This window comes from Eubalaena glacialis, chromosome 15, assembly GCF_028564815.1.
Source record: "Eubalaena glacialis isolate mEubGla1 chromosome 15, mEubGla1.1.hap2.+ XY, whole genome shotgun sequence".
Classification (NCBI taxonomy): domain Eukaryota; kingdom Metazoa; phylum Chordata; class Mammalia; order Artiodactyla; family Balaenidae; genus Eubalaena; species Eubalaena glacialis.
This window is the reverse complement of record NC_083730.1, coordinates 22,122,532-22,149,497: the sequence shown is the minus strand read 5'-3', so window position 1 is coordinate 22,149,497 and position 26,966 is coordinate 22,122,532. Positions and strand designations below refer to the sequence as shown.

At 37.2% G+C, this 26,966-nt stretch overlaps 1 protein-coding gene across 1 annotated transcript in view; it reads left to right on the top strand.

Moving 5' to 3' along the window:
* Positions 1-26,966, top strand: part of DCC (DCC netrin 1 receptor) — a 781,864-nt gene that overhangs the window by 275,713 nt on the left and 479,185 nt on the right. Inside the window, exons 6-7 of the mRNA XM_061169229.1 lie at positions 14,551-14,705; positions 17,258-17,378. Of these exons, the coding sequence (XP_061025212.1) occupies positions 14,551-14,705; positions 17,258-17,378 (276 nt within the window). The remainder of the gene's footprint in view (positions 1-14,550; positions 14,706-17,257; positions 17,379-26,966) is intronic.

Below are 26,966 nucleotides of genomic sequence, written 5' to 3'. Positions count from 1 at the left end.
TCCTTATCAATCCTTCAAGACTCAGCAAACATTGAGTTATTTTTTTCATCAGTTTCAAGCAGGAGAGCTGACATTCTGTTTAGACAGAGTAAATTATTTGGGGGACATTAGAAAAGACCCCTTACTCAAAGAAGCATTGCCAACTCAACCAATGACGCCTAAATTGTTCCGTGCTACAGTAAGAGATGAAACTTCAAGTGTTGTCATCCCTGGTTTTGCATTCTAATTTAGATTCAGTAGCAAACGGCATCAAGTACAGCTAGGAAAATTTTGAGGATAAGAGAACTGACAGTGAGTAGTTGAAGAAAAAAGGTGATAAGGAATCAATTGAAAGCGAGCATAGGTACAAAAAGAAACAACACATATTTCCCATGTAACTGATATATCGCCTACTTAATATATTTTAATATATGTAAATATATATTTATGTATAATATAATATATTAATATACATTTAAGGGACTTCCCTGGCAGTCCAGTGGTTAAGACTTTGCCTTCCAATGCAGGGGGTGCGGGTTCAATCCCTGGTCGGGGAGTTAAGATCCCACATGCCTCACAGCCAAAAAACCAAAAAACATAAAATCAGAAGCAATATTGTAACAAATTCAATAAAGACTTTAAAAATGATCCACATCAAAATAATCTGTTAAGTATATATATATATTTAATATATAATATACTTAATATATTGCCTACTTAACTGCCCTTTTAATAAGTCACTATATGTGTGTGTCGGGGCAGGGGTGGTGCCAGAAAAACAAAACAAAACTAAACTAAAACCTGACATGGTTTTATTGTTTACGGTCATGAACAGTATTTACGCAGCCTTGTTCTGTTACCATGTTACATCTTTGCCTCCTGGTCTCTTAAGAGTTTTTATCATAAATTTTGAGTAGACGATTACAGGAAGGTGTTACTTAAGAGGCTGAACTCTTAAAATTTACCAACTCTGAAGGAATGAAACCACACTGGTATGGAAAGTACAATGAATAGGTAACAACAAATGTAACCTCTGATAAGGTAAGAAAACCACATGGTGCTGCAATTTGAAAGCACAACCTTTGAAGTCAAGCAGAGCTGGACTTTATCCAGACCCTCCACTTATGGGTTCACAATATGAAGGAGACCATTTAGCCATCATGAGTCTCATTTGCTTCATCTGTAAAATTAGAACTGATGAGAACACTTGAAAGGATGTTTTAAAAGAGTCAATGAGATAAAGTTGTGTGAAAATATTCTATATTATCTGTCACTTGGAAAGTATGGGAAATGAAGGCTACCAAAAAATAAAAAGAAACAAAGGAAAATGCATTATGTCAGAGTTCTACTTTTGGAAACAGATCTATCTCCAGAGATGGTCAGGTTATACAATCCCAAAGCAAAACCAAACAAGTATATCTGAGATCATTGTTAACATTTAATGCTGCTATCCTTTGATTCATGCACGTACTCATCAACAAATATTTGAGTGACTATAAGGCATGAAGCTAGGTGCCAGGGATAAAACAAAGTACAAGACCAGTCCCTGTTCTCCATGTTCTCATTTGTAAGGTTAAGAAATTGGGACAAATAATCAATTAGTTCTCTTTCATTTTTGATATTTTAGGATTTGATTATTACTGGTATTAGTAATATGTATATATAATTGCTATTGTCTTAGCTTGAGCTGCTGTAACAAAATACCATAGACTGGGTGGCTTAAACAACAGACATTTGTTTCTCATATTTTTGGAGGCTGGCAAGTTTAAGATTAAGATGCCAGCAGATTTGGTTCTTGGTGAGGACCTCTTCTTAGCTGGCAGATAGCCACCATCTTGCTGTGTTCTCATGTGACCTCTTCTTTGTGCGTGTGTATGATCTCTCTGTCTTCCGCTTCTTATAAGGGCATGAATCCCATCATGAGCATCCCATTCTCAGTGTCCCATTCTCATGACCTAATCTGAAGCTAATTACCTCCCAAAGTAATTACCTTCCAGTTCTAAATACCATCACTTTGGAGGTTAGGGCTCCGACACGTGAATATGGGAGGAACATAAACCTTTAGCCCATAACATCTATACAATACTGTTATTAGGACAAAAGTTTTATAGGATTCTCTCTTATCCTTAAGGTAACCTTTATTTGATAGTTATTAGTATGCTCACTTTACAGATAGATGCGGAGACTCAGAGAGGTGAAATTAATTGACCCAACGTCCCATAACCACGGAGTGGCAAGGGCAGAATTCTGGTCTAGAAGTGGACTAGATCTATATCCTTTATAGATCCCATCAATCAGTCAATCAATCAAATCAGCATTTATTCAGCATTCATTGTGTTTTAGGATATATAGTAAGTAGTAATTAGGCACAGTTCTATCCTCAAAGTACTCCCAGCCTACATTTCTACTCTACCTGAAGTTCAGGTTTATTTAAAAAGCAAAAACAAACAAAAACTGGCTCCTTCTTGTCTAACTAGTGACTTGACTTGTAACCTGGTGGATTTATTTTTCTTTCCACAATGCAGAAATCTTGTGTCAGCTTTATGCACATGAAAACAGAAAGAATGTTCAGATTGCAGGTTGTACTTTTGTTATAGGCATGTCAGTGGGTATGACAGGATACAAGGGCATATATATGGCCATAGAATATAGATGTTTGAGGTGTATATATATATGTCACAAAGTAAAGACTTGTGTTGGTTTATATGACTGCTTTCGTTTGGCATATAAACAGGAATTATATGTATATACAAGAACAAACATGAGATACATATGAATGACAAGTACGAAAATCTGCCAAGTACTTTTTAGAAGCTTCTGAGAAGCACATATATATATATTTTTAATCAGAATCAGTGGATGGATTATAAGCTTTCTAACCAGTTTGCTTTTAATTGATGAGTCATATGTTAAACTATGCAACTACTTCTGTAAATGAGAAGGAATAGGAGGGATTCTGTAAAGTTTGAAACATTACATAAAATATTTCCTTGAACTTTTCTTTCCAACCACTTCCCAAAGAGCCTTTGGGTGTAAGAAGGTTTCACTATGAAATGCACGGTCAAAAATGCAAGAACTTGTGAGTTAGCCTTACATTTTGACTGTTGTATTTGGTGAGTTTTAGGAGGGGAATGAAGTGTTTCCCTGAGGTTTGAAGAGTGTTAGTCACAGGAGAGGAAGTTTAGGGTTAAACACTGTTCTATGCCAGCACTGATTGCCAGACCCCAAGTGATAAAGGTAGCAATACATCCCTTATCACACACACACGTGCATGCACACACATACATGCACACATGCATACATATACGTGTTTATGATATTCAGGGTCCTCTAAAGTGCAAGACCAGGGCAGGGTTTTAAAAGTGGAATTCTTCAAAAGTGCCAGGATAATCACTGGAATCAGAAAGAAATTCTTCTTCCTGCTGGTCTCAAACCTAGAGCCAGAAGACATTTGTTGAACAACTGCTTTCCCAGGACTGGTGATCCCCAGTTTTATATACAGCAAATGATTTTGTTTTTATTGTTTATGTACTGATTTTTAAATATAATTCCATTTACAAAAAATAAATAAAAATAGAATTGGAATTCTTAGCAGTCAACAAAAATTCCTAGATTTCTTTTGATATAAACTTCTGTTAAACGTGTAGTAGGTTTTGCTGTTTTTAATCTAATGCATGCTTTTATCATTTGCCCTTAATACACTACATTTTAAAATTTGATACCAATTCTTCCTAACTAAAATGAACATTCTGAGTTCTGAAGTTTTTAACCCAATTTACCACTATGAATTACACACACATTTTGTAAGCATTCCTTTTTGGTTTTAACTATCAGGCAAAATGTTTAAAAAGACCATTTTCATTTACTGTGCAAGAAGTCATTCAGGTTTACAAATGGATTATCTATGTGGTGAGATTTTATAAATCCTAACACACATGCACGTGTGCGAGTGCGCATGCACACACAGACACACACAGACACACAGACACACACACACACACACACACACACACCTTCTCCATGGTTTCTGAAATCCATGTTTGTAAAGCAGTGAAATTACCATGGAGCTTGGTCTTATCTGTAGGGAAATAGCTAAGGTCTCTTGAGGCCAAAATGCAGGAATGAAAAAGGCAGATAAAGTCTGACAGTTGGAATGTAATCAATGCTGGAAGTACTCTTAAACCAAGTAATCTTAAAAGCCATATGTAAGTGTTAGTATGAAAGGAGTACTGTCATTTTGCAGCAAGACATTGAACTAATTACCTTTGACCTGTCTTTGAGTCACTTTCTCAAGTGATTCAAAGATGCTTGAGATACTTATGTAGGTATTTATCGTTTTAAGCAATGCATTGATGCTATTGATCAATTGCTACTGATGCAAATATTATTTTAATGGTTGAAAAAAAGGAAATTGACAATTTTATTTTCCCTGTTCTTTCTTTTCTAAATCAACTTGATGTAAACTGTTCATGTTGAAGAGCATTGGACCAGCTAAATATACTAACAGGTTAGACTCACCAGAATTTTAAAGCGGGGGTGAAAAAAAAAGGCTTGGGGATAATTTACTTTCTTTGTTTTAGTAGCAGAGAATGTTCTCGTGAAGCTTCGAGTTAATATAGAAGCTCATTATATACAGCGGCATTGATACCGACCAGGGTTCTTGGCCTTCCCCAATCAATAGAACTTGATAAGAGACCAGACAAGAAATTCAGGCAAGGCTTTACTGGGGCCCCTACTGTAGCAGGGGGGAGTGAAAACAAGTAACAGGTTCCCTAGCTCGATCCCCTAGGGGGTGTGAGATGGTTCCTTATATGGGGTGAGGGAAGGGGTGTGTCCAGCGGTCGAGCTGGAGGGGTGACTTAGGTGGTCTCCCCACCCCTTTGGTGGTGTTGAGTGCAGGGGGCATGCGCAGTACCCTGCTTTTGCTCCCAACACCCTGTCTTTGCTCCTGGCTCTTCAGAAGTGGCAGTTGGACTTTTTCTTTGGTCTTTTTATATCCTCTTGTCCAGACTTTGCCCTAACTGCCCATGCACAGTTATTTTTAGTCCCTTATAGTTTCTTTGTATTCTGTTGCTCGAGGAGAGTTTTGTCCAGGTGCATGTACCGCAGCAAAGGGTCCCAGGGCCCAGGTCCCAGCCTGTCTCAGCATTATTTTCCTTGAAGGTATTAAAGGGCTGGAGAGAAACATCATCACCATCCCCTCCCCAGCAACATGTGAAGAGATTCCAAAGAACCTGAATGATTGGATTCCAATTTAACCTTCTAAGTTTTCAAAGTAAGAAACTGAAGTCAAGAAAAGTTCAGTTACTTGCTCGGTGTCCATAATCTGACCTTTAGTAGAGCCAGAATCAGGGTTGTTCCTGATTCTCCTGATTCTCCTTTTTCTCATACAGTGGTTTTCCCCAGACCGTCCTGTATATAGGAAATATATAGGAAATATATCATCCTTCACCAAATTCGATATAGGAAACCTGGTGTTGCTCTTACCTCCACATGATTTCCCTTAAGGGTTTATGTACTCATGTCACCAGCAACAAGAGTTTCTCTGAAGTTCTTCCAAGACCCAGTGAAGAAGTAGGATAAAAGGAAAAGAAAAGAAGGATAAATATGTTTACTTGCTATTTATATCATATGTATTACTTATACAAGCTCTTGAATTTCCAGTGGGTTCTATTATTTAAAGCTATCATAGTGAGCCCTCCCAGAAGGTAAATGTTTAATTAATATCTTTTTTAATCATTGAAAATTTTTAAAATACAAAGAAAGAAAGAAGATATATCCCTACTTCCATAATCACTGTACATCTTAGAATATTTGCTTCTAGAGTCTTTTAAAAATTGTTTTAGAAGAATCACTCTATTAATTTTGTGAAAATAACCCATGTGAATTAAAAATCATCCCGTATCTCAGTATTCCATACATCCTTCTATGTACATAAATAGTTGGATACTTAGGTAGAAATATGTTTATAACAATGTGATGCAGCTATAGATACTGTTTTTTAAAGTTCATGTTTTATTTAAAGGCATAATTGATTAAATTCCTGCTGTGAAAGATAGCACCTAGGGTTTAGCATGAGGGGTTAGCAATCTCATCCATCCTCTCATTCCCCCACCATCTGATTTTGGTAGTTATGGTATTAGTTGTATCCTTTTCACGTTTATGACAATTGACTTATCTTCAGTAAACATTATTCCCACTGTGTTTACTTTTATTTCTGTATAGAGTTATATTCAATATTCATCACCAGTCCTTTTATCACAATGCCTATCTTTTCATTTTGATGGTACTCTTCTTAACTGCCTGGATTTTGTTGTCAGACTTACTTTAGAAAGTGCTATATTTTCTGAGCACTTTCATAATTTAGACTATGGCTTTGTATATAAACAATTGTGTATAATATTCTTGGGTAATATTGCTTCATTATCTTCTAACATTGGATATTACTATATGGGAATCTGATTCCCCCTCATTCCTTGTAGATGTGTTTTGATTTTGACTTTTCTGTTTGAATGTTCAAATAATTATTTATCCTCCAGATTCAATATTTCAAATAAAATATGTCTTACTATTGAGAATTATGCATTCAGTTTCCCAGGAAAATGGTATAGTCTTTCAATCTAAAAATTCAGATTTATTTTTTAGGGAAAATTTCCTATTATTTTATCTTTGAATATATCTTCTGTTCTATTTGTGAACTTGCTACATCAGGATGCCAGTTATCTCAATATTAAATCATCTTTGCTTGGCCCCTTTCTATACAAGCTTTTCCTAATTACTTTAGTCTCTTTGCCTTTTTCATCTACATTCACTGCAGTTATCTCATTTCCAACACGTTGGTAATTTGGTTTTTAGTGGTGTCTATTATGTTACTTGTACTTTCTAATTTATATATTGGCTCTCTAACGACGTTGTTTTGCTCCTTGATTTGTTTCCTTAGGTCCGCTACCTTCCTTTTCATTTCATTCTGTTGTTTTTCATCTAGTCTTTGACCTCTAGTGTTGTTGAATTTATTTTCATAATAAGTAAATCCATTGTGTGAAACAACTTAAGAAATTTATTTCTGCTTCTCCCCTTAGATTTTCTTCTGGATTGAGTGTTTTGTTTTTCTCTCTTCCTCCCCCCACTTTTCCCTCCTTGCCCCACCCTCTCTCTCTCTCATTATTGTTGCCGATAATATATTTCCATATTTCCCATGTGTGTCATTTATCTTGCTCATGTGTGGGTGACTCTGTCCAGACACTATTTGTGCTAATATAGCAGAAGTTACTTCTAGACTTACTTACCACGCTGCCTGAGACCCCTTGGGCTCCAGTTTGTAGCGCTGGATATTTCAGGTGTTATTAATTATTTAATAACCAGCAGGAATGGTCAGGGAGTGACTTCAGTTGAGGCAACATTCAGCCTCTTTGAGAGCACCCAGCTTCATTGGCTGGTTCCGTATCCTATTCCCTTCTGTAGGGGAGGGGCTGATCCTTAGGTTGATAGCCACTGCAGCTTCTCCTCAATCAGAAAAGGAAGGAAAAACGTAGGACTCTCCATAGGTTTCACATTGATTCCGTTTTGGAGGTATTACTGAGAATTCTTAGGCTTTTCCCCAAAGTCCAGGGCAGTTTCTGGGGTTTAAGGACAGATAAGGAACTAAATCCTGCTCTGCCTTTCTCCTGTATTCCAGAAACATCTATTTTGATTTTTTTTTTCATTTGCAATTGACTGCTTTCTTTTCCTTGGTTGCTATGGTTGGTGCGTGTGTGTGTGTGTGCGCGCACGTGCGCTCACGTGCACGTGTGTGCTGGGACTTTTGACTTCATTGGGTATTGGGGGAGGGAAATTAGTTATGTGTTAGAATTCATCATCGTCTCAGTTAAATGTTTGTGTTGGAAGATTCCCTCATAGAATATCTACTACTAACAAAAAACTCGAAAAACAAAAGTTTTCACTATAATTTACTGTAACTCTTCAATGTCCATTTAAAAATACACAGAAATTGCTCTCTTGCATGACAGAAATATTTTTTCTAGCAGTTTAGAATATCCACATCTTTTACTCTCAAATAACAAGAGGGCATGCTAGAAAACATTTGACTGAGGGAAAAATAATAACTCAAATTTCTGTCAGTATGCAGTGTTAGGAACTAGATAACTTATTCTAAATATTTATTATATTTGTCATAACCCACGTGTGTTAATGTTTTTATCTTGTTTTTCTTAAAATGTTTTCATTTTCTTCACAGCTAAAGTTGAAAATTGGACAAGAAAGATGTTTATAAATTGTATATGTATGGATATATCATTTGCATGTCTTTGTGTATACATAACATTTTAAATATAGGTATTCGATGTGATTTTACAGTTTACGTAGAATTACATAGGAGCACAGATATGTATATAAATATATAGAAGTAAATGTATTTAATATATGTGTGTTTATATATACATATACATATGCATACATACACACACAGAGACTTAATTGTTAGAGAGTTGCCAACATCTACTGAAGGACACTGGTGGCACATAAATCAAGTTTCCAAAGACATGGTGATAACATAAGTAAGCATATAGAATTAGGACCTTGAGATTAATCCTCCTATCATTTTTATCACTGGTTTGAGCCTTACAACATCATTCTCCCAGTTTGGTCCTAAGCGCTACAGTTAAAGAGAGAAATGGAAAGCTCAGTCTGGATTTAGAGAGAAGCAATCCTGATTACAGAAGCAGCCAAAACTGAGGAAGAGTAATGGGATTATTTGTCTGGATAAAGAAAATTGTGACAAGAGATCTAAAATAGTTTCTAAGCACATATTTTAAAAAACCAAAACAAAAAACAAAATAAAACAAAAAAACCTAAACACAACTCCAAAGTAAAGGTTGAAGATCAGATGTTCTTCATCCCCACAGCACATAGACTAGAATTTTTAGATAGGAGCACAAATTTTCTGGCATAATGGGGTAAGAGATAAAATCAAAAGGTCTCAATTTTTATTTATCTAAGATGATTAAAATATCCTCTTTGCCAACTATAGCAGAATAGCTTATAGTTTGATGCTTCTAATATTCTATTGTTGTCATTAGCATTGACTTTAGAAGAAAAGTATATCTTTATTCTTAAATGTTGTTTCTCATCTAGCTTTTCCATAGCTATTACCTGTTTGCAGCCAGAAAGTGGCAATGCCAAAGCATTGGCCTATGAAGACTAAACCACATCCATGCCTGTTTATCTAATAAGTATTTATTAGCACCCATCCCATGTTTAGTCTTGGGGACAGAAAGAGAAGTAAGGCAGCCCCTGTCCTTAAGAAATTAAGAGCTTGGTGGATTTGCATCTAGATGGATGCTACAAGGGGATGAATTGTTGTTGCTTCATCAGCTTTTCTGAAATGTAGTTTTCAATAATGATATATTTACTTCTGCTTGAGAAAAAAATATATAATTAAATATACCACTTAGGCTTACACATATGTCAGGGAAAAAGGTAATGTACATTCTGGAAGTTGTTAAGAGGACCCAAACACCCCCTGCCCCCGGAAATTGAAACACTTTTTTGAATAGAAAATGCTAAGAATAAAATCCATAGCTTAATAGTCATTTTTCTAGAACAATGGGAGCCCCAGTCAATATTATTAATTAGAACAAAACTAAAATGAGATCTTATTTCCAATGTGGAATACACTCTAGTCACTTAAGGCTAGAACCCAACTTACCCCAACCTAAATTTTTTAAGAGAATACAGACAGGTATGTGTGAGAGACAACGTAAATAGAGAATGAAATGCAAATCTCAGCACCCAGTCCTATGGGGAAGGACAGATATATAGGTAGGAAGGAACAAACTAGAGAGAAATATTCAGCAGATTTCAAGTCACTTGTCACATAAGAAAAGGCCTGGAGAGAAGTGTTGGATTGGGCAGAAATATATCACACAGCTCCTTGTTAAATAAAGGAGAAGGAAGGTTATTCATTTAAAGATCAAGTTAGCTGAAAGAAAGTTACTTTGGCACCAGAAGTTGGTGCAGGAAGAATTGAAACTATGGAATGAAAGAGTTATTTCTAATCTATAAATTGAATGTCCATTAGAAACCTTATTCCATAAAACTAGGATTTCTTTGAGGTACATTCAACATGGAAGCCTGAATTGATAAAAAAATATTTTCCCTCTGTGCTATATTATCTCTAAACCTACATTCAACACCAGGTGGCTTCCTTTGTAGTCATCTGAGTGTGATTACATATCAAACTATGGCTCCTTAAGGTGAAATTATCTGACTGTACTTGAAAGAACTCAATTTATTTTGGATATAGAGTTAACCCAATTTGGCAGCAAACGTATTTTAGATTTTTGATCTGGTCAGAATCTTCAGGTATTTGCATTTAAGAGAAGACTAATGGGTTTATGTCCATTATTTCAACAACAAATTAACTCCAAAAGGCCTGGAGAGATAGAGAGAAGTGTTTTGCTCAGGGACAGTAGCTGGCTTTCCAGTGTTCCCAGTGTAAAAATGTACTCCATCAAGGCTCATGGTAATTTCTATTGTCTTCCTAACAAAATCTCACTAATCTGTTTTTTTCCTTGATGTTTATCATTCCCATGATGTTTATCATGTTTATCATTCACCAGTTGTGTGTTCTGCCTAGTGTTCATTTAAACCACCTGCATTCCTTTAAAGTTTCATTCTTGCAGTTTCAAAGAGCTGTAGTAAATTTTTAGGATGTATAGAATCTTCTCAATGTCAAGGTAATACAGCGTTAATTATGTGTCCTAGAGCAGTATTTTAGAATTGACCCACATTTATTTGTACCTAAATAACTGGAAAAGAATAGATAAGTGTTACTAAAAATACTCGTGAGGCATCTTTTATGTGAAATAAAACCTTTAATACTATTTAGGTTGTTGGTGATGACTTGGTTTGGGGCTGAAATTACCGAATAAATTTTACTCTACAGAATGCAAATGATTAGTCATAGCATAGAAACTCATTTATAAAATATTTAATTTAGAGAAAACATTTACTCAAATTTAAGGTTTAATTGTACAGTTCTAATGATTGCAGTATAGAGGGATCTCTCATCTGTTAGTCATTTCTAAATATGATAGCATTTTCTAGAACAGACATATTTTTTCCATCTTTCTGTTGTAGTCACTATTTCTTCTTCCCTCAACCCCTAAGTTATAAAAATTCTCTATATATGTACTCTAAGTACTTAAGAAGATCCTGAGAAACCAAGATCTAATGAAAATGTGGGTAATTTATTTCTGGTCATGAATTTTATTCTATCTAAAGAAGGAAAATATAACAAAATAAATCAATCAATCTTGCCTGAAATTGCTGTAGCATCATACGTGTATGTTAAGCAGTTCTCTGAAATGGACTAAAACTGTGTGAATGGAACGATTTGATAAACTTGAAAATTCATGGCACTTCATTTTTATTAGTCATTAAGAAATTGTTGCCCCCCAAATAGTTTAAAGTAGTGAATTATTCCTTCCATGAGAGTGGAAAGGAAGGAGAACTATGTTAATATTCAAAGGGAATTAAAAGAAAAAGCATATGCTTCAGGCCCCATCTTTATAGTCTGGTTAGTAAATAATGATGTAGGTGAAAAATATCTAACAATAATAAGTGGTATAAAAATTGAGCACAGAGAGAGAGAGCACTGCAAGAAGCAGGAAAATCCATCATCGGCTTCATGAAAGACAACATTTCATGGAAGAAGGAGTGTTTGAGTTCCCTCTTCATGATCAGAAAAATGCTAAAGAAACATGTCCACAACCATTGATAAGTCGTATTCACTCATTAGTCCCAGTTTATATTTGTGTTGAGAATCTAGTACCCCAGAGCAGTGAAAGGTATACCTAGGTCCTAAATTCTAGGAAGCAATCCTAAAATAGGATGAATAGATCCTAGTCTGCTCATCACAAGAAAAGAAAAAGAAAGAGAGAGGAGTAGCATAGGAATAGGAAGGATTAAGATTATAGAAGAGGAAAGCAGGAAGAGAAGAGAATACTAAATCTCCTTCTCTGTATATAAATATATACACATATGTATGTATATGTTTATGTATGATATATGTTTATGTATATTTATATTACTTATATACATATATATTTAAAGTTTAGTCTCAACCCCCATAAATTAATTTCAAGATCCACTTATGGAAGTCATCTAAATTTTGAAAACTCTGATGTGGGCACAAATGATTCCAGGAAATCTGATGAACATGAACACCAGGGCTTAGCAGACTCAGACAGATTTCATGGCACCAGGAAAGAAGGACTTAAAGGGAGAGGCAGAATAGACAACGTGATGTTATTTTTTTAATAGCTCTAATTGCTTAATTTCTATTATCACTGAGGCTTTGGGAATATTTTTGAGTTATCCTTCTATCAGAATTTTTCAGTGGCAAAATAATTTTCCATCAGAATTTTCCAGAGGTAGAACTATTACAAAATAGTTCAGAATGTAGTCAGTGGAGTCAGCCTGTCTGTGTGGTTTGGAGAAGTTGCTTACACACCACAGTCTCTTCATTTCTAGAATGGGGGTAAAAGAGCCTGCTTCAAAGAGTTGTGGTGTGAATAATAAAGTGCTTAGGCTAATAAATTGTACAGTCAGCTCTCAATAAATACTGGCTATTGGCTGGTAAATAAATACTTGATCAAAATCTGTGATAAAATTGACAACAGAATCCAAAAGAGACAATAAATGTATCTGCTCAGAGGCACTCAATAAATATTTCTGATGTTGGTTCATTCTCAGTGAATTTGGTGAAAGAATAAATAAAGTCTAATATTATTATAAATTATAAATAATTAATTTTAGCCCTATATACAGTGGTGACATTCTCTGTAGGAAAGCTCTCAGACACATTATTTCCATATCTTTAGTCTGCGAACATTAATGCATCCCAGCCAAGTCATCTAAACCAAGTTGCCCCTGTGAAAGATTCAAGAATTTAAAAGTTGTTTGGTACTAGAGGCCCAAATATTTAGTTAAAAACAGGAAGATAAGACAGGGAAGGGGAGAGAGGGAGGGACAGAGAGAGAGAGAGAGAGAAAGAAAGAGGAGAGGAGAGGGGAGGGGAGGGGAGGGGAGAGATCTGACTTCCAAGATCATTCAGTAGAAGAACTAGGACTTGAGTCCTGGGTGCCTTCCACTGGCTCTTCGATTTTTCTAAAAGGCAATGACCATCAAAGATTGCAAATTCACTTTGACTTCAAGGGAAAGTTTTGCTGATGGTGGTTGGAAAGAGCAAAGTATGGTGGTTACTCAAAGAAGCAAAAATTAGCACACCTTACCCACTGAGCATAACAACAGCAAAGACAAAAATTATAATCTGTCTTTAAAAATGTCTACAAAAAATACATATTTATTTCCAATGTGAAAAGGGGATCAAGGCTGCTACTTCCCTGTGAATTTAACCTGGATTTCAGACAATATAAATATTCAAGTTTGACATCATTTTAAGGTTCCCAGTGGAAGAAAATGACAATCACTTTTAAAAATTTTTTTTCTTTATTGGAGTATAGTTGATTTACAGTGTTGTGTTAGTTTCTACTGTACAGCAAAGTGAGTCAGTTTTACATACACATATATCCACTCTTTTTTAGATTCCCATATAGGTCATTACAGAGTATTGAGTAGAGTTCCCTGTGCTATACAGTAGGTTCTTATTAGTTATCTATTTTATATATAGTAGTGTGTGTATGTCAATCCCAATCTCCCAATTTATCCCTTCCAACATCACTTTTTAAAATGTTCCTTTCCTACACAGTGTTTTGAGTCACCAAGTCTGAGTGACTCACTAGCGAAGGTGTGTTATATTTGTAATTTCCTTTCAGTTGCAAATTTCCATCATAGAGTAACTAGTATTATGGTAATTAAGACATTAAATTAAATTAGTGTATCATGTACCCTGCTGAGAAAATAGTAATATAGTATAGCAATGCACTAGAGTAGATAATTGCTAGGACAATAGGCATGTGTCCACAGTAAAGATGATGGTCATTTTTAGTGCCCTATCACCACAGCCAGTTTCAATGGGAACAAGTCTGTCACATTAACTAAATCCTAATGAAACTCTAGAATTACAGAGACACTAAGCATTCATGTCTTATACACTGGGTTGTGTCAGTCATATCAGCACCCCTTTATTTGCTTTATCAGCATAGTTTCCATAGCTTTATGGACTTTCCAGTGTCCTTTATGTAGGTCAATTGAATACAAATACTTAGATATTCAGAATGTTTATTATATGCAATTATTTTTATTTATTTTTTTAAATTTATTTGTATTTATTTTTGTTTATTATATGCAAAGGTTTTTTTTTTTTACATTCTTTGTGGCAAGACACCATTAACACAACAACACACTGTTTAACTGCATTTGGCGGGGGGCAGGGCTGGGGGGTGGAGGGAGTTTATCATGTCCTACAGTAGTTCCTGTAAGGTAAACTAAGGGCTTAGGGGAATTATGTGAATTACAAACATTTTCAATATTTGTTTCTAAGGCAGAGAAGATGTTAGCATGCAAGTTCACATCCCCACCCACTCACTTTTTATTTTTCTGTCTTTACAGTTCCACCATGGTTTTTAAATCACCCTTCCAACCTCTATGCCTATGAAAGCATGGATATTGAGTTTGAATGTGCAGTCTCTGGGAAGCCTGTGCCCACTGTGAATTGGATGAAGAATGGAGATGTGGTCATTCCTAGTGATTATTTTCAGATAGTGGTAACTATCTTTTTTCATATTCACTTTACAATCCCATTCATTGTCTACTCTGTTTTCAGTTGCTTTTCTTTCTTGGGAACAAAGTTCCCATTGGGAATGTTTATGATGTATGAAGAAAATTGTTCCAATAAAGCAAATCATTTTTTAGACTTGGAATTTTTGAGCTAAAAAAGAGTCATCAAACAGTCCAGCCCCCTTGTTTTACAGACAAGGTTTTAAACAAACAAAGAAAAAATGGGGGGCCTAAGACCAGTGCTTTCTAAATATCCTCATTGGTGGTTCTTGGAAAAACAGAGTTTAGAATCTAGTTCTAGACTGTATGAATCCAAGAATCTCTTACTTCTTTAAGTTTTGCCCATTATAATAAAGTTTCAAGTAAGATGCGCTACTTATGAATATGGTAGTCTTACTTCGATAATTAGGATGGTCACTCTTTGCTCCTTTGCTACTCTTCCGGATAGGACCAGCTGATCCTACATGAGCAGTAGAAAAGGGCAGTGATGATGGTGATAGTGACAATGGTGGTGGCAGTGGTGGAGAGGATTTGAAGACCCAGAGTTCACATCCTTTGCAATTCTGAACTTTGGAAAGAATTGAAGCCAAGAACAATGGTTCTTATAGTTCCTATAAGGTTTAGTGTACCTCTCTGTCCCTGCCCTGGAGAGAGATAATAGGGATAATGGTGGTATATTCACTGAGTTGTTGTCCTGGTACATAGTGAGTGATCCATACCTATCATTATTATTATTGTTTTTGCTGCTACCAGCAGAATGCTTTGCTCATTTAAAAATACTGTGAAAACTCTCCTTTTGGTGTAGGTCAGCATCAGAGGTTCTGAATTCAAATGAATATCTGAGAAATATGAAAAGCACTTTTTAAATATCAAAGAACTTTGCAGCTAAAGAAGGAGGCTTTCAATCCATTTCTCTTATGTTTGAGATGCAGACATGACCCTGTCAAAGAAAAGTGGTCCTCCAAGCCAGGTCTCCCAGGAGACGGCAATTATAGTGTAAGTGCCCTATAGAATTCAGGCACAAGCTCTCTCCTTGGCTTTACAGTGCCTCTTGCTGGTGGTCCCTCTTGCATGATCAGTCGGCTTTCAGAAACTTCCATCATCTCTTGATTCATGCATTTTATCACATTATAAGGGCTCTTAGGGAATACATCTGTAAAGAATATCTTTATTATGTTTATCACCACTTACCATTTTTCATTTTTAGTTGCATTTAATTGGTTGGGAATAGAGTAAGAAAGGAAAAACATTTAACTTTTGAATGCCACATCAATCCATTAGTTCCTTTACATGCAATGCTGTTTCCTCTATCACTGAATTAAAAATCATCTGCCATGGGGCAACTTGAAATGTGTTGTATATGCCTAAAATATATGCTACTTGCATATAGAGGAAATTGTTGAGTGCCCTTAAGGACACAGGATAAAATGAAACATTTCATTTTTTTCTACAGTTTGAATAATCTTTCCCCCAGCATGACTTATTATAGCCAACCTATTTAAAATGTTCCTTTTCTTAAGGTAAAAAAAAAAAAAAAGTATGGTATGAGCCCTTTTCGCATTAAATTGTGCTTAAAAATATTTCCCCAATAGCTCCAGATCTGTCACACATGTAACATTTAGCACAAATAGTAACTTATATGAGAATTGTTAATTGGAAGTTAGTCAACTTTATCTTAAGAATTTTACATCAGCTGAGAATTGACTACAAGACACTAAAAACAGTTAAGAATTCCCCATGAGGTAATATTTATCTCTTAATGACTTCAGGGGAAGTGATTTAACTCGTCTCACTTACTGAACTAATTCTTACACTATCGAAGATAAACTGAGTTAGTGTAATTAAATGCTATTTCAGATCATTTTATCCTCCATCCTTGAAAACTATGGTGGCCCAATTTACATAAAACAGGAGTTAACATTGCTTTGTTTAACTTATGGATTACTGAAGGTGAAACATTTCGGCCATAAAACAAGAATGACATGGGTATAAAAGATCTACCATACCCTCCTCCAAATCCCTGAAAGGGCACGCAATTTTAAAAGGATTTTCAGACATTTTTTTTCTCGGCAAATGTCCAGAAAATATCCAACCTAGATTTCTTGTCCTTTAGAAGCTGCAAAGATAAGTAATTTTTGTTTCCTTTTGCTTTTTTTTTTCCCCCTCCAGCAGCCACTGAAACTATTTCCTTCAGTACAAGGAAAAGAATGAGGTTTCTTCTGATACTAACCTCTCTTTCGTCCATACCTGATAAAAGAGTTTTCTGTTTACTGCTCATTTATTGGAGGATGATGTGCATTCTTGGGAGTATACTTTTCATGGCAAAACTAGGTTAAATTGCCGCACGTGGATTCAGCAGAGTCTTGGGAATCTGTGACATTTCCCAGGTGACATAGGACATATCTGTAAGGCTGAGGACCCTCTTTGCCTCCCTTCTGGTTTCTTTTGGGAAGTTTGATTAAAATTTGTTTTGTGATCGTTTTGTCACTTGGAGTGTTTTGCTTTTTCAAATGCTTTACCTGCTTTCTCTTCTCCCTAGGGAGGAAGCAACCTACGAATCCTTGGGGTGGTGAAGTCGGATGAAGGCTTTTATCAGTGTGTGGGTGAAAATGAGGCTGGGAACGCCCAGACAAGTGCACAGCTCATTGTCCCTAAGCCTGGTAAGATGAAGTGAACTTTGCTCTCGTTCCTGTAGTTGCAGTTCTGCGTGGTTCATCTGTGAAATCTGTACTGTTTTCCCTATTCGCAAAGTCAATTTGAAATTATTGAGTTATTTAGTTAATCAGGTATACGTGTGTGTATTGATGGTATATTTGTGCTAGCAAATTGTATCTATGACTATCTATATACATCTCCATCCAGTGAGATACAGTCAAGATGACAACCACTAAATTACTACCGTCTCCCCTCTTTTGTGGCCTACCTTTCTTCTTGGTGTTTCATATAAATATAAACTCTATATATGGAACATATATATATGTAATATATATAAAATAGATAAGCATATACATGTATACATACATGCTTATTTATAGTCTTAAGTCAACGGAAGTTGGTAGAAAAATAGCAGAAGTAGTCACTTGAAAGTAAAAACATTTTTCTCTTTCTTTAAAACAGATTTTGATAAGTTGTCCTTTTTTCTATAATTTATTAAGTTTTTATTTTATTTTGTTCTGTAATCTTTTAGAGGTTTAATGTGGTGTATTCAAAACTAGCATAAATCTATAATAGACATGTCATGTAATATCCCCATAACAATATGATTTCCAGAAAGCAAGCAAACAGACAAAAACAAACACACAAAAAAACCAAATGGTCAGCTACTCTGAAATGTGGTTACACTAAAGAAGGTCAAAAACATCCCTTCTCTCTCTCTTTTTTTTTTTTAAATTTTATTTATTTATTTATTTATTTTTGGCTGTGTTGGGTCTTCGTTTCTGTGCGAGGGCTTTCTCTAGTTGCGGCAAGCGGGGACCACTCTTCATCGCGGTGCGCGGGCCTCTCACTGTCGTGGCCTCTCTTGTTGCGGAGCACAGGCTCCAGACGTGCAGGCTCAGTAATTGTGGCTCACGGGCCTAGTTGCTCCGCGGCATGTGGGATCTTCCCAGACCAGGGCTCGAACCCGTGTCCCCTGCATTAGCAGGCAGATTCTCAACCACTGCGCCACCAGGGAAGCCCCCCTTCTCTCTTTTTATTCTTTTTTTTTCCCTAAAGTAGGGACTGAACAATTGTTTATATAGATCAAAATACCTTAAAATATTAATACCTCCTCATGAAAAGTTTTCATACCACCTATTGATTATGTTAATTTCAACTTTTTTAGGCCAGTTTCCTTCCTCTTGATTCAACCTTGTCTTAATCTTTCCCTGCGGTAATTTTAATAGAAAACAGAAATTTCTATATAGCTATAGAAATATATGAGACATAGTCTTTCTTTGGCTTATATCATTTGCAGTGTGCCTGTTGAGGCCTTATATTTTGTGCATCTCTAACCAATTATCCGAAGATGCTCAGACTCTCATAATAATGTTCACAACGATGGCTTCCTCTGTTTTTCTTGATTAAAACAAAAAAGCAACCATAGAACCGCAGTCCCAGATGAGTAAAGGAATGAAGGGAACTATTTAGGAATTTAAAGGTACAGTTAACTCTTGTTCAAGATCACCAGTTTCTCTGATGGACTGTTTATTTTCCCTCCATTTAATGTGCCTTACATGTGAGTGTAACTTCATTTGTATGACTAAATACATTCTCTTCGGCTGAAACAGTAATGGATAAGGAGGAGAAAAGGAACCTCTAAAACCAAGGTCTCTAATGTGAGCCATGGTTTAAAAACTCTGTGCTATCTCATTAGCAACGACAATATGGCAACATTTACACTAATACTGGCTACTACACAAGTCACAAAATAAGAGAATTCTAGTTAACGTTGATTTTCATGTAAGGCCATAAAGCTGAGGAAAATGCAAGATAAGTAGTCTCATATTTCTAAAGAGAAGTATGAGGTACATTCTCCTAGGACTTGTTGGCAGTGACCAAACAGGCCCAGTGATCATCCCCTTTAACTGCCATTAGGGATGGAGGTTTCTTTGAAGTGTTGAAATTCATAGGATTAGACAGACATCGTCATAGTGTTTTCTTTCCCCCACAAGTCAAGTTGTGGAGATACCAAGAAAACTCCTTGAACAGAGTGTTTGTGGGGGGTGTGTGTGTGTGTGTTTTACTGGGAGTTTCTTGCAAAAATGGAAAATGGGCAACTTATCCTGACTAAAAGCTCTCTGGAGCTGCCCACAACTGCAGGAGGAGAAAGGGGAAGGCAACTGTGGGGAGAAGCTCTATTTCCAACTTTGGGAAGAATGAGGGTGTGAGCTGCACTTGAAGAAAGCAGGGCGGAAGACATCTTGAAAGACCTTGCCCACGAGGTCCGGGCTGCTAAGGCTACAGCAACCAAGAGACACTAGAAGGACACTGGCTGGGACGGAGCTGAGCTGGGAGCTGGTGCAGAAGACTAGCCAGATCCTGCCGTGCCTGCTGCAGGAAGGGGTCCAGGGTGGGGCTTCCTAGGTTGGAGGGGCCTCTGAAGAACACAGAGCTGCTCCCCAAAAAGAGACAAGTGGATGCCTTCCATGACTGTGGACTCTCAAGAACACAGGCTAAGAAAAACAGCCTTTGTCTCTTTACTCCAAATCCATCCTCTCTTTCTACCCTGGAGAAGCCCTAAGCAGAGGGGGAAAGAAATAGACCCAAGAGAATTAAAAAAACAGGTGATAGACAGTCCCATTGCCTCTTCCCCATTTTTGGTCTCAGGCCTACTCTGGGAGGAGGGGAGAAACTTTAAATTGAACATTAAGTTAATGTCTTGATTTAGATCTCACTGCTTTGTGTGTGTGTGTGTGTGTGTGTGTGGCTGTTGTTGTCATTTTTTTTTTTTTTAAATGTGATGATCCATTTATTTATTTATTTATTTATTTATTTATTTATTTATTTATTTATTTATGGCTGTGTTGGGTCTTCGTTTCTGTGCGAGGGCTTTCTCTGGTTACAGCAAGTGGGGGCCACTCTTCATCGCGGTGCGCCGGCCTCTCACTATCGCGGCCTCTCTTGTTGCGGAGCACAAGCTCCAGACGCGCAGGCTCAGTAGTTGTGGCTCACGGACCTAGTCGCTCCGCGGCATGTGGGATCTTCCCAGACCAGGGCTTGAACCCGTGTCCCCTGCATTGGCAGGCAGACTCTCAACCACTGCGCCACCAGGGAAGCCCTCATTATTATTTTTAATATCTGAAAGTAAGGCTTTTAAAATATTTTAAGGTGCCCTTAGGACCTGAGGATTGACCCAAGTTGTTGTCTGGGGTAGGAAATATATCTGATCGGGTGTGTTTGAAAGTGGATGACAGGAGAAAATAAAACTGTTTCCTCTTGATATTCCAATAGTTCAGCCCGTTCAATAAACCAATTATAGGCATTCAACTTCACTTACACCAGGTAGCTCTTTATTAACAGTGTCTTGCCTTCCACTCAGGCCCTGATTCATTTGGGTCTCTGTGACCACAAAAGAGCAAGGCGCCCCTCGGCATAAATGTCATTTACCTCCTGGCTAGGGCAAACCTGGGAGAGTCTTGATAATTCATTCTTCTCCCATCTAGATGGCAAAATATTGTCAGTGGATTCTACATTCTTGGTCAGTGTTTATTGTATCTGGCATTGGATTAGAATGAAGACCAAAATCTGAAGGCGTGACAGAACACCACTGTGACTGTCTTACGTCCCCTCCTTGTAAATGATGGATTGCTTTTTCCCAGCTATTTAATCAGGTCTTCAAATAATGCCTCTCCAACTCCACAGAGGTGCAGTGTAGGCCGTGTGCACAGATGGTGGAGAGGCCAGCTATAAATATAAACTCAGCAACGAGGCTGACCTTGGCGGGAAGAACAAAGCCCTCTCTGTTTAGGTTCCAACAATAAACGGTCACCATATATTTTGAGGCACATCGTGAGTCTGCACTGACCAGCTGTTCAGCTTTGGTCTGTCCACATGCTTGCGGCTAAGAGTTTCTCTTGACAGCCATACCAATCTGCTTCTAACTGAAATGCACACAATGGCCTCTTAGAGCCAGTGCCCATTGTTGGTGGGTATTTACATAAGCCTAATGAAGTTTCAACCTAGTCTTTTCTATATAGTTAGTTATTCCCTCTTTAGCAATTAGTGACTTAGGAAAGAAACATCATCTACTAAATTAAATTGAGTTAATGACTTGTTTTTCTTTCCAGAAAATAAATTTTGGGAAAATATTGAAATGTGTGCACTGTAACATGTGAAATATATACATGATTTCCTCTAGATAAAGATCAAGAAGATCAATGGCACTTAAAAAAATCATTATACTAGAGGAAGTGCTATCAGTAATGGTTTCTATCTGATACTCCAACACCACACACACAGTTCCAGACTGCCGACCATCTTTCTGTATACCTAACGCAAACATGAATGCACACCCACACTCGTGCACCCACAGACAATGGTCTGCACCCTTAAGAAGACTTTGCATATGCATCAAAAATACTTAGCCATATTATGTAAGTGGTGGTGAATGAGAGTTAAGATATTGTATCTGATATATATCACTTTTATTGCCTAGTCATCTCTTCTAAGAGCTAAGGAAATGTTTTCTTGTTGTTATTTGTTTTAGTTTTATTTATTATTTGGCCAGGGACATTGGTTAAGAAGTCCTCTTTCCAAAAGAAGATTGACTGTAGCCCTCCAACTCTACTATTCAGTGAACAGCCCAGCCAAAATGTGCCAAGAATCAATGTGTTAGGCATCATAAGAATAAGATGTTTCAGTAGACAGATTTGCAAACAGGTAACCAGTACCTTAGGATCTTGTTGACATAGCAGATGCTGATGAATTAGTTACCCTTGAGTCTCATCCAGTGAACTGGAGTGTGGGTAAGTAGTAATTAAATTAAGACTATCGGGTAGCTAGAAGGAAAAGTGAGCACACTTTCCGGTGCTGGTGGGGCAGTGTGGGAGCGTAGAGAGCAAGGCAGAAACAAAGATAAGATAGATATAAGATATCAGTTATCTCTGAGTTAGTGACTCTGGTTCTAGTTGCTAGGTAACATTATGTTTCCAGGCCATGGTCTTCAGTGAAGGTAATTGGAAATACCTAACTGCTGGGCAGAGAAGAAGAGGGCCAGGGAACTGGGAATGCAGCTGTAATCAGGGCATATGTAGTCTGGAATATTTTAAATTTAACAGCAGAAATGGGTGAAGATAGAATAAAGTCGCCATGGGAAGAAATAATGTATTCTTCATACTCTACTATGCACAGAAAAGTTATGTGTTCACAAATGAATAAATGCTATTCTAAATATTTCCTAAATGTAGATCTGCTTGGGCAAGGTACCAAATCATGCCTTCCATTGAAGAAATATGTATGGGATATGTGTCTCATGTTAACACTGAATGTTTTTTTAATGCTGGTTTTGTGTTTTTCCTCCAATATTGATAGCAAAATAGAGTTTCCCACTGTAGGAGGGGAATCTATTGGTTAAGCATTTAGCAAAATAGTGAGCTACTATCAATTCCTTGTTCTCCCCTGGGAAAGGTTACTGATTACAAATGCTGTAGAATTTTAAACATTGTATTAAGGCGGTAGATCATATATTAACAGAAGTATTAGGTCCGATCATAAACATTGATGCATAAAATCAAAAGTCGTTTTGATGCCAAAAACTTGGCCTCTGTGTACCAGTGCTGAATCAAATCTCAGAGACAGAGTTTTGGGTGAAGTAGGAAAGAATAGCTTTATTGTTTTGCCAGGCAAAGGGGGACACAGCAGGCTCCTCCCCTCGAAAACTATGTGTCCCCACCCGGGAGGATTTGGTGAGTTGCTGATAAGATTAGGGTGTGTGCAGGGCCTGCCCTCCTTTAATCTGGTGTCAGGTAATCTTTTGATGAGCTTCTCTGGTTCCTTTAATCTGGCCTCCTCCGGTGGTATTCTCTCATATGAAGAATGCTGACATCTTCCATTTGTTGGGTTTTAGTTCTATAAAGGCTTAAAGACATTGTTATGTGTATCCCTTGAGGCAGCACCAGGACCCTGCCCCAAGGCTGCACTATTGTCTCTTGACTGTTCCTCCCTTGTCTCTGCATCCCCTCCCTTCCCTGATTAGCAACTGTTTGAACCTGCCCTTTGGATCTCAGGGAAGGTCATGGAGGCTGGAGTCTGTTCCTTACAAGAAATGGGGGACATGAAAAGGCTTCCGTGCCCAGGAGCCCCACAGGGTCGTGCTCGGTTTCACTTTGGATCTGTTTTTGTGACTTGTTCCCTATCAATACGAGAATACCTTGAAATCCAAATGGGCAAGAGGAATATGTGGGTGCGTACTCATACAGTCGTATATTAACTGCAACTAGTTAAAGTGTTTCTTACTAAGTGTGGACTCTTATATAGTAACTTCAGTGAGATTGTGTGAAATAATGAAAACTTGTACAGTTAGTTGTAACACTTCAAGATCTGTTAGAATTTAATTTTTCAGTGTAATAGCACATAAGCAACTGTGTAAGAGAGATTGTTACTAACTCTCAAGTGATGTACTTTTTAATCTGATATTAGTCATTGGTGGTCAATTAAGTTGAATTTTTGTCTCTTATTATGAGAAGAGTTACTATGATTTAAATGCTCAGTATTATTTTGTGTGGGATCGAATTATTTCTGAAGTTTTGTAAATAATTTAGAAGAGCCAATTCCATGTATTGGACTAATATATTGGTGGACCCAAACTAGAAAATGAGTCATTAGACAGTTTCCCTCACACAAACTGAGATGCTCATTAAAACTACAAACATTCTCTTTAGAGTTCCATCATTGAGTCTACATGAATGAAAGTGCAACTTAATATTTTTGAAACTTATTTCCAGTAATGATTATAGTGATTATAGCTCATAAGCTTTCCACAAACATTCTCCCTTATAAGCCTTAGTAATTAACTGTAGCTATTAAGATACAGAACTGATTTTTTTCAAGGAGGTTATTAACGTTTGTATATGTATGTGGCTGTGAATTTGTTCAGTGTACTGAAAAATTATTTCGCTAGCTAAGGTAAAGATAAAAATAAGAGGAAGGTAATGTCTGCTCTTTCATTGTCTACCTCAAAGTCTCCTTCCCCTTAGAGAAATGTTGACGCTCAAACTAGCACTTTCCCTGAGGGGTTCAACGATAGCCGAAGTTTCGCATTTGATCTTTTACCATGTGATATTCACCTAGTCTATGAGATGTGGACACATTTCATCTCCACATCCTTCTCTAGTTTATCTATAGAGATTTAAACTATATTGGAATATAGAATATAATGAACAGAATCTTAGACAATATTGCCTAACCTTTCCAGGTCTCCATTTCCTCAGCTTTAAAATACAATAGATAATTGTCTCAAAGATCTAGTGCAATAAATGTATGTCAGAGGGATTTGTAGGCTGTAAATTGCTACACAAATGTTAGCTATTATAAAGTCTTCCCACAAATGTTAGCTATTATAAAGTCTTCCATTGGTTTATTTAGTCTCAAGAAAAACAGGAAGCATTTCTTGGGATGGATACAATGATAGCTATCTTCTAGCATATTTTTCCATCCTCCAAGAAAAGAATTAATAAACAAATATTTCAGGGACAGTGGCAATTTGAAATTTAGGTTTTTAGCCCAGTGGACAAGGTGGAGGGAAAAGGTTTATTTCAGAATGCCTGCAGTGGAGAGGTTTGTAGTAGGGTTTACAGTATCCCTTTAATGACTTGCTCATTCCAGTTTTATGTTGGCAGAGGTTTCTCAGCAAATAAAGACTTGTCACTCACCTTGTCCTTCATTCAGCATGTGCTTCAAGTAGGAAGATAGCTTGGTGCTAATCAAGAGGATATGGCTGTATGGCAGACTTTGAAATTAGAAATGAATTCTACAGTAATATGAAGTATCCTGAGACCAGTGATAACTATAAATCCATACAATATGAAAGACTTGATAGATTCATAAATATTGATCACATCAGACTTTGGTGGTAAACACACCAAAGATTGTTATTCCATAGCTTTTTAAAAACCCCATTGTGGGGAAGTAGAAAAGAAGAATCCTGATTTTTACACTGAACCCAAAGGATCTTGTTCTTGTATTTCTGCCTTTTATTTATAAATCATTGTTTGATAATAGATGTGCCTGGACACACACACTACACACACATACAGATATTCCTTCTGATATATTACTATAAGAGAATTTTAAAATATCAATGTACTCATTAGTAGAAGGTATATATAATTTAATAGCTAAAATTATATAGATGTAATTTTTAACTGATTATCAAAGTGATAATAATCAACATTGATAGGACTACAATGAAATAGTGCTCATATACACAGTTTGAAGGAATGAATTACAGTGTAGTCAACAACATAGGCCTCAGATGATTCCACAGGAAGCTTTGAAGCTGGGTTAGCTACTCAGGGTACTCTACCCCCAGAGATGGGTATGACCTTGAGTGAGGTGGTTCTCTTTAGCTGAAGGCAGTTACTGGAGATGGATTCTGTAGGGAGCCATCAGCCACCATCACTTTCTCCAGCTGGAGAAATAAGTGCCACAGTCCATGAAAGGGAGATCCAGCTGGTACACCACCCTATTCACTACAGTCTCCCCCTGTGCCACTCAAACCTATTTGCTTCATGTAACACATTCTAGAAATAACTATTCCAGGATACAGTATACTATTCCCTGGGGGAAAAGGAAGGTTAATGGGATGAACTACAACCCTCACCAGTACAACCACAGCTGGTCTCAGGGCTGCAATTCGTGCTCATCACTTTCTTCCTCTCACCCTCAGCCAACATCTCTGCTCATCTATGTGGCTTAGCAGATGGAATGACTCAAACTCCTATTCCTTCGCAAGTCATAGAACTTGTAGTAGTCTATTTACCGTCAAAATTGGGGAAGAGAGTACCAAGAGACACTCCAGTAGATCACCTCAGTGCTAACCACAGTCATCCCTGTTTCCTGCTTCCCCCTGATGATCTGGATAATTATTCTCTCCTTGCCTGCTGGTATTTTGGCCCAAGAAGCCTGAAATGACCAGGAAGCAGTGATAGCTCAAAGGTTAATGATAAAAGTATTCCTCCTCTGGGAACTAGGACTTCTAAGTCCTAGAGTTTCAGGGATGAGAAACACAGATTCCCAAATGGGTCACTGGGAGTGATGATAAGCAGGATCGCACCTACTTCAAACTCTTTTATCCATTTACTCTACCTTTGGGGACATGGCACCATATACTGATCATTCATTTTGAGTATGTACCTTACTCTAGAGGAAGGGTCTTCATTTTTTTAGGATATCGTCTTCAGTCTTAACCCATTGCTCCTCCAAAAGACTGTACTTAGGCTGTATCAAGTTAGCAGCTTCTCAGAGGTTGGTATGTGATAGGATGAGGGGATCCCATGGTTGTGTATTCATGTCCACACCCCTTTTGCTCTTAAGTGTGTTATTTGATCTTCTGTAATATTATGCATGATCCCATGTCTGTGGCTCAGAAACTTTGGGAGCTCTCAGTACTGCAGGCTGAAGCCTTGAGAATAAGAAAGGTGGAATATGTGTATAGTCCAATCAAGATGAATTTCTGCCCTTTCCAGAGTAGAAGGAGTTCAGTATAAACAACTTGCTACCAAAAAGTTAGTCGGTCTCCTCAAGGAACATTGTTTTATTGGGTGCTCTGC